At 40.2% G+C, this 13,577-nt stretch overlaps 3 protein-coding genes across 3 annotated transcripts; all 3 read left to right on the top strand.

Moving 5' to 3' along the window:
• The first annotated feature begins 2,733 nt into the window (after nucleotides 1-2,733).
• Nucleotides 2,734-3,689, top strand: LOC148298248 (uncharacterized). Its single transcript, XM_088277015.1, has one exon. It carries the CDS (start codon nucleotides 2,734-2,736, stop codon nucleotides 3,430-3,432), a length of 699 nt encoding a protein of 232 aa, XP_088133141.1. The 3' UTR covers nucleotides 3,433-3,689.
• A 5,498-nt stretch (nucleotides 3,690-9,187) lies between these two features.
• LOC148298247 (uncharacterized) lies at nucleotides 9,188-10,316 on the top strand. Its single transcript, XM_088277016.1, has one exon. The coding sequence runs from the start codon at nucleotides 9,403-9,405 to the stop codon at nucleotides 9,976-9,978; it is 576 nt and encodes a 191-aa protein (XP_088133142.1). The 5' UTR covers nucleotides 9,188-9,402; the 3' UTR covers nucleotides 9,979-10,316.
• A 1,571-nt stretch (nucleotides 10,317-11,887) lies between these two features.
• Nucleotides 11,888-12,196, top strand: LOC148298246 (uncharacterized). The gene has a single exon (XM_088277014.1). The coding sequence runs from the start codon at nucleotides 11,888-11,890 to the stop codon at nucleotides 12,194-12,196; it is 309 nt and encodes a 102-aa protein (XP_088133140.1).
• Nucleotides 12,197-13,577: the final 1,381 nt, after the last annotated feature.

Raw genomic sequence — 13,577 nt, 5'->3', positions numbered from 1 at the left:
TCCCAACCCCAACCCCAACCCCAACCCCAACCCCAACCCCAACCCCAACCCCAACCCCAACCCCAACCCCAACCCCAACCCCAACCGCCAGCGCAATATAAGGACTGCATTATTAAAAATCGAATGAATCATAGAATGAATTGGAGAATGAATAGAAGATATAAATTGGGCTGTGGAATATTAGGTTGATAATTATTCTATAAGCCAACATTTTCGACTCATAAATGATGTAAAAGCACTCTTGGCATCGTGCCCACCTTAACCTGGTGGCTAATAGTCACCCGGCACCCAGATGGGGCCACAGCTGCTGCGTGATCGGCAACTAAATAGTTTTCTTCGGAGGATACGCATGTAAGGATTGCACCTAACTCAGAGTCTGTGTACATGAACGACGTGTGGTCATTCAACACGACGACAATGTAATGGAGTGAAATTAAAACCAATGGGGATGTTCCATCTCCGCGGTCGAACTGTACAATGAATTACGATTCTGAAAATGATCGAATAATCGTATTCGGAGGAGGCGGCCCCAATAAGAAGCGATTCAACTCCGTAAATATCCTGAACTGGATGACCAAGGAATGGATATAAATTAGCCCCAAAGGTATCTACCTATTTAACCTCAGAAAACGAGCCGACTCCTTGGGAAAGGACATACCACGCTGCCGAACTCTTTTATCCATACCTGCTCATTTTTGGGGGCGAAGGAATTGCAGATATGGATGATCTATGGCTCTTTGATTTTGTCAGCTTAGCTTGGAAGGAAATCCATATCGATGCCAAAGATTATAAGCCATGTGGTAGGAGGTTTCATTCATCAGCTCGCGTTGGAAATGAGTTCTTCATTGTCGGGGGCTGTCATGGGAAGTACCGGTGCCTCAGCGATATCGTATCTCTGGATCTGACTCAAATCCTTTAGGGCAAAAGCACCAGCAATTTATCTTGGGTGGATCGCAAGCCCCTTGGCTCTGCCTTTTTAACCAGATGGGGGCATACCTCTGCTGTGTACGACAAGAAAATTTATATCTTCGGAGGAAGGTTCAGCAACGACCTCAATGACCTCTTGATATTCGACCCTAGAAACAACACCATCAAGACCATGAAAACAACCGCGTAATTGCCCAAAGCTAGAAGACGGCACTCAGCATGCTTCGTGGGCAGCTGCATGATCATTTTCGGAGGATTCAACGGCTAGTACTATAATGATCTCAACTACATCAATGCTTTCGAACTAAAATCCAAAATCCAAACCCCTTCCTCGAAATAAAGGCAGGGAGGGCTAGTCAGCATTTTCGATCACAAAAACGGATCTGATGCGGTCATCACAGTCAGATCAGGGGCCAAGATCTACGTGCACAAGGGGCTTCTATCGAAAGGATTCAAAAATGATCAACTCATGGAAAGTTTCATAGTCAGCGCCAATAATTAGGACGAAAAAACGCTCACTGAAGTCATCTAGAAGATTTACCGAGGCTATGGAGAACTCGATCCAGCCCTGAGGTCAAAGTATGAAATTTATCTGCCTGATACCGAAGAGGACTACGAAGAGTAGTTAATGGAATAATTATGCCCAAATACGAATTCCAGGCCTTCTTCTAGGCAGCTGATGGGCCCTTCCAAGAAGCTAGGAGCCAAGATGCCGACTATCATTTGCCTGTCCGATGGACAATTTAGTGATTTCCTGTAGAAGAATCGAAACCGAATTCGAAAAGATACCTATCTCATCGTGAACAAAACATTTTTACTGCCCACCAATAGCGCGATGCTATCACTTTCGTCAAGGTTCTTCAAAAACCTGTTTGCAGCTCATTTCAAGCAGTACCAGCCCGTCTCAGGGTAGCTGCAGGAGATTCATCTCACATTACCTTCGATACCAAGTTCTCTGTTCACTCTGAAAAGCTCAAGAAACACAAAAAGCGTAAGTTCAAAAAAACTTGAATAAACAAGTTAGATCCATACCCCAAATATTGTAATGTTCTAGATTCTTCTGAACTATTTGTTAATCGAAAAGGTCGTTTTCCCAATCCACATGAGTGCTTCTTCATGGTTCTAGCTCTATGTGCTCGCCGAGTACTTCTGCATCGAAAAACTTATGTCGATTTGCGAGAAAGAGCTCTGTTTAATCGTCGATTCACAAAACTGCGAGCAAATCCTTGACTATGCCCTAGCTGCCGAAATCTAGATGCTGTCGCTGTACTGCTCAGACTACTTCATCAAGATCATGATCAACCGTGGAGAATAAGTGTTCTCAGATGTCGAAGAAGCCTCCGAGGAAACCAGCAAATCCAAGAAGAGTGTAAAGGAGGAACAGTTGGAAAGGTTAAATAAGAAGAAAAATGATATTCTCTAGTATATGTACAACTTAGCCCGATTCGATATCCTCCAGGTCAAACTCGAAAGAATTAAACTCCTTGACGACGGGCTTAAAAGCAAGTAGTCTCATTCAGCGCCGGACGAAAAATAAAACTATGAAACCAATTATAACTATTGCTGATCTTAATATTTTTCATCCATTTTTAGGCTTCAATCAACTCATTGCTGGAATATTGATTATTAAACGCAACGCATAAATAAACACATAAATAAATTGGAATCATTCTGATTATTACTATCATAGTTCTGCCCTGATGAACAGTGCAGGCCAGTGTTAAAGCTGTTGTTTGGCGAAATGTGAATAGAGATGCCATCCCTATATATATACCTGTGCCTAATTATGGGCATTCGATATTCGATATGCTACATTATGCATCGGATCCGATTGACAAAGATATTTTAATTATGCAAGCACTCGAGTTCCCCAGAGGAAACTACTATCAGATCATCTGCAAGGCCGGAGACGCCGCGCTCAGGATCCAGGAAAACGACCCAGAAAAGTACTCTTCGTCCCGGGTTATCTCGACTCAGCCCAACAATGCTGATAACGGCCAGGTCTTCATGATCGAAAAAATAGGCCTGGGGGATGACCACTACGAAATCGTCAACTGCGTCTCCGGCTTCGTCTTCGATGAGGAATCCAACGAGATCAGGCTCAAAGCCGGGAAGCAGAGCAGCGACCAGCTTTTTGCTCTCGAAAAGGCCCCCATTCAGGCATTCCACGCTTACTATTGGATTAAAACTGACTCCAAGAAAGGCAACAAGGCCGTCGCCTTCGAAGGCATACTCAGAGTGAAGGACTTTGACCCCAACGCAGAAAACCAACTTTTTAGAGTCCAACTCGTCGATAACCCCACAATCAACAACAGCGCCATCGTTATAAACAACTTATCAGGGAAGGCACTAGATGTTCCCAACAGCACTCGAAAGAAGGGAGAAAGACTGGTCACTTGGGAGAGGAATAAGAGATGGAACCAAAGGTGGATCTTCCAAAAGCACGGTAAGGGAGTGGTCATTAAGAGCGCCTTTAACGGTCAGAATGCCGATATTGCCGGATAAAAGACGAACAATGGGGCAAAGATCGTCCAATGGGAGCACACTGGCAACTCCAACCAACAGTGGTTCCCCGAACCAGCCGGAAACGGACTCTACAAGTTTAGGTCCTGCCACGAGTCGTCCCTCTTCCTCGCCATTAAGAAGCAGAACGTAAACGACGGAGGGGAGATCGAAGTTTGCACAGAAGAGAACCCATCCATGTATTGGAGAATCGAAGGAAAACAGCCTTGAGTGATTCTGCATAAATGCCCTATCGATAATCGAAGCATATCATTTTTAAGTATGAGCCAGCAGACCGTTTCGGCATCGATGCAAAGTAGTTAAAGCTTCAGGGCCGACTCATAGTGTCCGGCTCAATAATCCTAGTGCTAGTTCGACTGTGTGAGCCCATAATTGCGCGAGTTAGTTTTATCATAATCTGCTTCGATGTCTATCTCTCTAGTTTCGTACGAGCGCGTCGACCGCTTAAAGCCTTGTAGCTTTCGTGCCATTTTTGTGCCGAGGGTTTATTCTAAAGGTGCTAGTGTTTGCAACAATTTTTTGATGTTTAATCCTTCGCAGATATGATTTAGTATCAGTGCGAATGCTCGTAAATTAAAAACTATATGCCTCAAGTTCGACTCGCCACCTCGAGAGAATGGGCTCTGAGGGTCGGAAAGAAGATCGGAAGGAAAGTTCGGTATCGAATTATATATACTTATATGCTCTCCAGAGAGGATTGTTTGATAACTTTTATAACCTCTAAATATTTATAATTAATGACGGTTGGTTCTTCGATTAATCCGAAATATTCGATTTAAACGTTTAGAGTTCACTGAGAGCAGTCCACTTGAAATGAGGCCCACATTCTATCCTTTAATCTAATTTATGCACATTTTAAATTTGTATGAAATTTTATTTATTATGATGGCCCGAAAGAATTTAGGACTCGATCAACGGGTTCAAGCTATTCTCTGCTTTTGACCCCCTGAATAAAATATGAGACCCTTGAACTTCTACATTTCTTTTCGAGCCTGTCCCCTCATTCTTTGCCTCTTCGTCGACTTAGCCTTTCAATATCCAAAATCCAGTTGACAGCTCAAAAAAGATAAACCCAACAAATAAAATAAAATTCCTGGAAATAAAAGTAACCCCAAAATTAAAAAGCCAAATGAAAAGATAATATAATAAAGAACAAGAAGGAAATGAACAGAAATGAAAAAAGTAAGGAAAAAAATTGGCAATACGATACGATACCAGCATAAGTTAAGAGGAGATACCAAACTGCCAAAAAGAAGAAATAAGATCCAGATATCTAAGGAGGTTAATAAATTAAAGAGCAGACCAAGATTAGTCCATAAAAATAACATCAAATAGAACAAGAAGGAATGAGTAACCGTACGCCCGAGAGAAGAAGGATACACAATACAATAAAGAAGAGGAACAAACATTTAACTACAAATAATAAACCGAACAAGACAATTCAGCATCAGGCAGGAGTGATCAATCCCGAGGGAAACAAATGGAAATGTAAACCCCATTCAAAGAGATCGACGAAGAAGTGAACTAACTTCAAAACTCAAGGAAACTATCGCAAGCAAATATCCGAGGACACAACTTCACCAAAATCCGAAAAGTAGGCTCCTAAATTACGGCGAAGCCGGGAGAATGATTCGCATAATTATTATTATTATATGATATTGAGACTTTAAAAAATACATGAATATTTGACCCTAACATAATTTGAGCTGATAAGTTTAAAAAATTAATCCTTAGCTCATTATCACAACTTTAGCAAACAAAAATACTTTTTTAGAAATCCTTAAAAAATGCTGATTTTTGTTTTTTTTAGACTTCACTCATTCACCCTGGAAATTGTGTCGACTAAAGGCACTTTTACCGAATCAATTCAAATATTTAATAATATAATTCAAACTATAGCCTAAATTACGAAAAAATTATTTTACTCTTATTTTTTTGACCTAAACTTCGTTGACCTCAAATGTAAATTTTTTAAATATACAACGTTCTCTAAATCCTAGCTCTGAAAAAAATCGAACAGCCAAATATGACTGTCCTATCGCCTCTATATTTCATAATTATTAATTAAAATCAAATTTGATTGAATAAATGGGTATCAATGCTAAGGATTACCCTGATCTGGCTTATCTATTGCTCAATAATCGTTGTAAGAGGGTCTAAGTTCCACATCGTCGACTGACACTCCAAGACGATCAGATGTCCCGGAGCCTCTGATTTCCAAGACATTCTCCCCATTTTTACCTTTAACGACAGTCGTGAAAAGATTTATGTTAAAATCAACGGGAGTTCCTACAAACACTTTTTCCTGATTGAAGTATACCTAAATGCCATTTGACGCCAAGTTTGTGTTTTGTCGAGCAGCCCATCTCAACGACAGTCTATAGTTCAGGGAATTCGGCAAATTAAACTTGTTAATGTAGTTTGTGTTGCGGTCTGCGTCGAGCTCGATAACTTGGTTGCCATTGCCCCACAAGGGATTGTAAAGAATTCCATCACCAATTTCTCCACCAGACACCCACCAGCCCGGGAAATCCCCAGTTATTCCGAATTTTCCAGCACCTACTTTCGGGTTTTAGAAATTACCATTGACAATATAGTTCACTTCAGGATTTGGAACAATAAAATCGTCCTAAGAGGGTCTAAGTTCCACATCGTCGACTGACACTCCAAGACGATCAGATGTCCCGGAGCCTCTGATTTCCAAGACATTCTCCCCATTTTTACCTTTAACGACAGTCGTGAAAAGATTTATGTTAAAATCAACGGGAGTTCCTACAAACACTTTTTCCTGATTGAAGTATACCTAAATGCCATTTGACGCCAAGTTTTAGTTTTGTCGAGCAGCCCATCTCAACGACAGTCTATAGTTCAGGGAATTCGGCAAATTAAACTTGTTAATGTAGTTTGTGTTGCGGTCTGCGTCGAGCTCGATAACTTGGTTGCCATTGCCCCACAAGGGATTGTAAAGAATTCCATCACCAATTTCTCCACCAGACACCCACCAGCCCGGGAAATCCCCAGTTATTCTGAATTTTCCAGCACCTACTTTCGGGTTTTAGAAATTACCATTGACAATATAGTTCACTTCAGGATTTGGAACAATAAAATCGTCCTAAGAGGGTCTAAGTTCCACATCGTCGACTGACACTCCAAGACGATCAGATGTCCCGGAGCCTCTGATTTCCAAGACATTCTCCCCATTTTTACCTTTAACGACAGTCGTGAAAAGATTTATGTTAAAATCAACGGGAGTTCCTACAAACACTTTTTCCTGATTGAAGTATACCTAAATGCCATTTGACGCCAAGTTTGTGTTTTGTCGAGCAGCCCATCTCAACGACAGTCTATAGTTCAGGGAATTCGGCAAATTAAACTTGTTAATGTAGTTTGTGTTGCGGTCTGCGTCGAGCTCGATAACTTGGTTGCCATTGCCCCACAAGGGATTGTAAAGAATTCCATCACCAATTTCTCCACCAGACACCCACCAGCCCGGGAAATCCCCAGTTATTCCGAATTTTCCAGCACCTACTTTCGGGTTTTAGAAATTACCATTGACAATATAGTTCACTTCAGGATTTGGAACAATAAAATCGTCCTAAGAGGGTCTAAGTTCCACATCGTCGACTGACACTCCAAGACGATCAGATGTCCCGGAGCCTCTGATTTCCAAGACATTCTCCCCATTTTTACCTTTAACGACAGTCGTGAAAAGATTTATGTTAAAATCAACGGGAGTTCCTACAAACACTTTTTCCTGATTGAAGTATACCTAAATGCCATTTGACGCCAAGTTTTAGTTTTGTCGAGCAGCCCATCTCAACGACAGTCTATAGTTCAGGGAATTCGGCAAATTAAACTTGTTAATGTAGTTTGTGTTGCGGTCTGCGTCGAGCTCGATAACTTGGTTGCCATTGCCCCACAAGGGATTGTAAAGAATTCCATCACCAATTTCTCCACCAGACACCCACCAGCCCGGGAAATCCCCAGTTATTCTGAATTTTCCAGCACCTACTTTCGGGTTTTAGAAATTACCATTGACAATATAGTTCACTTCAGGATTTGGAACAATAAAATCGTCCTAAGAGGGTCTAAGTTCCACATCGTCGACTGACACTCCAAGACGATCAGATGTCCCGGAGCCTCTGATTTCCAAGACATTCTCCCCATTTTTACCTTTAACGACAGTCGTGAAAAGATTTATGTTAAAATCAACGGGAGTTCCTACAAACACTTTTTCCTGATTGAAGTATACCTAAATGCCATTTGACGCCAAGTTTGTGTTTTGTCGAGCAGCCCATCTCAACGACAGTCTATAGTTCAGGGAATTCGGCAAATTAAACTTGTTAATGTAGTTTGTGTTGCGGTCTGCGTCGAGCTCGATAACTTGGTTGCCATTGCCCCACAAGGGATTGTAAAGAATTCCATCACCAATTTCTCCACCAGACACCCACCAGCCCGGGAAATCCCCAGTTATTCCGAATTTTCCAGCACCTACTTTCGGGTTTTAGAAATTACCATTGACAATATAGTTCACTTCAGGATTTGGAACAATAAAATCGTCCTAAGAGGGTCTAAGTTCCACATCGTCGACTGACACTCCAAGACGATCAGATGTCCCGGAGCCTCTGATTTCCAAGACATTCTCCCCATTTTTACCTTTAACGACAGTCGTGAAAAGATTTATGTTAAAATCAACGGGAGTTCCTACAAACACTTTTTCCTGATTGAAGTATACCTAAATGCCATTTGACGCCAAGTTTGTGTTTTGTCGAGCAGCCCATCTCAACGACAGTCTATAGTTCAGGGAATTCGGCAAATTAAACTTGTTAATGTAGTTTGTGTTGCGGTCTGCGTCGAGCTCGATAACTTGGTTGCCATTGCCCCACAAGGGATTGTAAAGAATTCCATCACCAATTTCTCCACCAGACACCCACCAGCCCGGGAAATCCCCAGTTATTCTGAATTTTCCAGCACCTACTTTCGGGTTTTAGAAATTACCATTGACAATATAGTTCACTTCAGGATTTTAAGGCAAGTTGGGAGCGATAAATTTCTCGCCGATTATCCCTTTAACAATAGTCTTGATAAAATTAGTCTTAGTCTTGAGAAGATGTATAATCGAACCTTATGCTGATATCAAGAGTAAACTCAGGAGCACTAAGAGTGCATGATTTTTGCTGAAGTTTTGCTTCATCCTTTATAAATGTATTTAATGTTCTATTTAAGTCGAATTTATTAACAAATACGATACTTTACTGGGATGTAATGTATTATTATTCTGTCATAAGGATTGTAGATATTATTCTTTCGCTTTTTATATCTCACTTATCATAAATATGAGATCGGACATATGCATACATTTTTCTAAGCCGATTCTCGATCATACTTTAGTTTTGTCGGTTTATTAATTTTTCGAGGATTGTTATTAATTGACGATATAAATTTAATTGATATCCTAAATGCACTCTTAAAATTGCAATGATTGCATTAGGGCATATTCAGATTCACATTAAATTAATCAAAGCTTTATCTTTACTTCGGAGGCAATTTGTTTATTTTTATTTTTATGACTGCATTTATGTGTTAGTTATATTAATTTACGAATGATAACATTTAAAAAGTAACATAATTTGTTAGGTTTCTCTTTAAATTTAATAAAAGAATAAAAGTTAACCAATTTATTTATCAATCAGATTCTCAGACTAAAATATTGATGGCAGATACTGTCCGCAAACTGAGGAATAAAAAAAGGAGCACTTCGATTCTGAAGATATCCTCAATGAGAAAATTAATACGATCGCTGATTTAATACTCGGATCCGATCATTTCATCGCCTTTACTGGCGCAGGCATATCGACTGCATGCGGAATTCCAGATTTCAGATCAGGAGTCAATACTGTTTTAAAAACAGGACCAGGAGCATGGTAAAAAAAGGCTCACAATGTAAAAGACATGCCCAATAAAGACATCGTGGATTCGAGAAAGGCAATGCCATCATTCACTCATATGGCTCTCATCGCCATGGAGAAGGTCGGACTATTAAAATATTTAATTTCTCAAAACACAGACGGACTGCATTTGAGATCAGGATTCAACCCATTACGGCTTGCTGAACTCCACGGGAACAGGTGCTTGGAGAAATGCAAAAAATGCAAGAGCCAATTTTTAAGAGATTTCAGAACAAGGGAAGCTCAAAAAGTGTTCGATCATGAAACGTCTAGGAAGTGCGAAAAGTGTGGTGCAGTTTTATATGACTCCATTATTAACTTTGGCGAGAATTTGCCGGAGTACGAGTTGAATCGGGGATTCCAGGAAGCAGAAAAAGCAGACGTTTGTTTGGCAATGGGCAGCTCACTAACAGTCACGCCCGCAGCTGACATGCCTAAAACTGTGGGCCAAATTGGAAAGCTAATCATTGTGAATTTGCAGAGTACTCCCCTCGATAAGTATGCCTACATTCGTGTCAATGCTCTTTGCGATGATTTCATGAAGAGACTCATGGCTCGGATGGAAATAAAAGTGGAGTAGTTCGTATTGACGAGATATATTCAGTTTAGCCTGAACAAGTAAATGAAGATGGTCTTCAGAGGCATCGACTTGAGAGGAATTCCATACAGTTTTTGAAAAGTGTAAGCGTTGCATTCAACAATGAAAAGGCTTATGTTGCATTGAAAGGTGAACCCTATTCAGTGGACATGCGCAAAAAGGATCATATGAAGATAAAGCTGGAATTCTATGGTTGGATATAATAGCCGCCAATCGTCCTAGATTTTGATAAATAAAGATAGGGAGTTATGAAATTTGTCTTCGATCCGAAGGCAAGATAGTGGATAATCAGAGAATGGGACGAAGAGTTCAACCTGAAAAACGAGTGAGTGATTTGTTGTTTGGCATTTTCTCATATTGGTCATGGATGAATGATTGGGAAATATATTAATGAACCACTATTGATCAGAAATAGAGCTCTATCGATTGTCCTCATTAAAGCCTCTTGCGAAGCTGCTGATAAGTATATAAGTGTTTTGAAGAGGATCAGGCAGGGACAACTTATGACGGGACTGGCATTTAGATGAGGGAGCTCAAATATTCCAAATACTCCTATGCTTTAGAGTTAATTTTGTGGCTGATCTTTAAATTTTTGAGAAGCTTAGGCCCAAATAATGCCCGTTTTTATTGCTTTCAACATTGCATCACTACTCTCGGCGACACCTCTCTTGATATATGATCCCTTTATCTTTACATTTCATATTTTTTTAATGAAATTGTTGCCTTCGTACCCAAAATCTCGCTGTTCATTGACAAGATTTACAGAAAATGGCAAATATCTATTTGCTTTAGGAATTCATTAGCATAGTTTCTATAAATGAGCATCATCTATCTTTCGGTCGACATGAATAAATTGACGCCTCCTTGCTAATTCAAACATAACATCCTGGCAATAAATGGAATTGACTATATTACTAATCATAAATAACCTCAATTTAAACACCCACGAATACTTCATCAATGATGGACTCAGACTAAGACAAATAGCAACCTTAAATGATAGTATCCACTGCCATCCGCGACCAAAGCAAAGTAAGCTATTTTTTATCGCCAGGACATTTAATCTCTCAAATACCAGTCTTTCAACGAATTGAATCTGAGGTAGGACCTCATTCTCGCACTCGCCTCCAATGGATTTCACAAGCCGACTCCCATTCAGTAATAATCAATCCCATTGATCCTCAACCACAAGTCAATCATCGCGCGGGCCAAGAATGGGACAGGCAAAACCGCAGCCTACTTGATTCCCATCCTGAATGAAATCGACCCCGCGATTGATAAAATTCAATCAGTTGTGATGGTGAACACAAGAGAATTAGCGCACCAAGTGCAATAAACTGCCAACAAATTCGCGAAATTCCTCGGCATTAAAATCGATATGCTCATCGGGGGTCGATCAGTTCGAGAAGACCACCAAAAAATAGAAGAGGAAAATATCCACTTAGCCATATGCACTGCGGGAAGGCTGAAGGATTTACTAAACAAAAGGAAAAATTTGTTAGATTAGTGCCAGTTTTTCGTGCTGGACGAAGCAGACAGCTTACTCAAAGACAAAACAGAGTTGGACATCGAGGAGATCATCAGCTACTTACCGAATAAGTGCTCACTGCAGCTCTACTCAGCAACATTCCCGATTCGAATCAAAGGGTTCAAGCAAAAGTTTATGCCCCAGGCCAAAGTGATAAACCTGATGAACGAACTGATGCTATTGGGGCTGACGCACTACTACATATTCGTGGAGTAGTCGGAGAAACTGCAGTATCTGTATCAAATTTATAGTTCGCTGATTGTCAACCAGTGTATCATATTCTGCCGCTCCAACAAAAGGGCCGAGTTTCTCTCCAAAAAGATGAAAACCAAGAATTTCGAAAACTAGTATCTCACTTCTAACATGAAAGAGGAGCGCATTAAGATATTCGAGAGGTTCAGAAGGGGGGAATTTAAGACGCTGATCAGCTCCAATTTAGTATCAAGGGGTATCGACGTCCCAACGGTGAATGTCGTTATCAACTTTGACTTCCCCAGGGACTCCCCCACTTACTTGCACCGAATCGGCCGTAGTGGTCGTTTCGGTCAAATCGGCCTGGCCATCAACCTCATTACGAAGCAAGACCAAGAAAACGTGGTGCTAATCGAGAAAGAGTTAGATACAGTCATCGACCCGATGCCGGAGCATGTGGACGAAAGTCTGTATTGCTGATAAGTGATAATCTCTCCATCAATATATGCCATTTATGCATTATATAATTTTTTTGATATTGATGTTCAGGTATTGGATCTGTTAGTTGTCAATTTTAATATTTTTCTATCAGCCTTCTGTTTTTCACATATAAAAAACGTTTCTCAAATCGATTAGTTGTTGGCTATAAAAATAATGCGATCTAACGCATTTGCAGATAGTGGCGAAGAAATCTTAAATTGGAAGAGAACCATGAGGACTCTGGAAGATTTTAATTATTCATTCAAAAAATTTAACCCGCAACGATTCAATATAATTGATTGAGACCAAGAAATCTCTTAGGCAACAGGAGCATAAAGGTCCATATAATCTGTAAAGCAATCGTTAGATCTCAGACACATGCTATTCGACAGTTAGGAGCGTAGCTATCACCAAACCCTGATTTATCAATGAACCAATTATTAATATTCATATTCATATTAAACATGCAGTGGGCATAAAGAATCATTCTTTAGATTAATTCGGCAGCATTTGTTGTTCTTGTTCGTTTGATAAGCTATTGATCAGGCCAATGAGCTATATCCTCGTTGATTAACAAGAGTCAATGCTTTTTTCGTACTTATGCCAGAGGTTGTTGCATGTAACACAGGGTTTCTCCCACCATGGGTTATTCGCCCACCACCACCATTTCCAATTCCTCAGATCGTGTTTAAGCCACGCCCAATTATCGACATACGTATCAGAAATATCTTTGTGCTATTCGTTCTAATGCGGATTTATTTATGTATTGAGAATATATTTTTGTTCATCAACTACTTTGTCTAATTTATCGAGCAGATACTGCTTGTGCGACATGCAGATGAGCAAATGGCTTTATAGCTTATCCAGACTGCCTTCCCATTATAAGCAGTATGAACACTTCAGCCTGAGCTTTTCGATCGAGGCCCTTAATTACTCGTTGATTGTCGTCTCAGTAACAGTCTTACGGCAATAGGGGCAATTCTTTTTATTGCTTTTTTTCAGCCACTAGCTTATGCATGCCCTGCCATAAGTGTGTCCTGACCCGCAGTTTAAGATTATTGGCTCGGTCATTATCTGATAGCATATGGTGCAAATTAAACTCTCATCCTCGAAAGGAGAAAGTAGGCAATCTTGAGAGCAGCAGAGTCCCTTATTCAGGCTCAAATTCATACAAGAGCTATTCATTATAATCATTATATCACATCATTATATCACATCATTATATCACATCATTATATCACATTATTATCACAGACACTTTACATAAAACAATCTAATTAGTTAGGAAGTACAAAGTATAAACATTCCTAAAATCATCGTAAGATCATATAAATTGTTTCCGATAGCTGACAAAATCGCCAGTAATTTATTTGATTGACCT

The sequence above is a fragment of the Brachycentrus maculatus genome, unplaced genomic scaffold, assembly GCF_059751285.1.
Source record: "Brachycentrus maculatus isolate JH-2025_06_01 unplaced genomic scaffold, ASM5975128v1 h1tg002311l, whole genome shotgun sequence".
Taxonomy (NCBI): Eukaryota; Metazoa; Arthropoda; class Insecta; order Trichoptera; family Brachycentridae; genus Brachycentrus; species Brachycentrus maculatus.
The sequence above is the reverse complement of the archived record's forward strand: the minus strand, read 5'-3'. Positions and strand labels throughout refer to the sequence as shown.

Excerpts from the sequence above, each read along its gene's own strand:
- LOC148298248 (XM_088277015.1), top strand. The coding sequence starts at position 2,734 with ATGCTACATTATGCATCGGATCCGATTGACAAAGATATTTTAATTATG.
- LOC148298247 (XM_088277016.1), top strand. The coding sequence starts at position 9,403 with ATGCCCAATAAAGACATCGTGGATTCGAGAAAGGCAATGCCATCATTC.
- LOC148298246 (XM_088277014.1), top strand. The coding sequence starts at position 11,888 with ATGAAAGAGGAGCGCATTAAGATATTCGAGAGGTTCAGAAGGGGGGAA.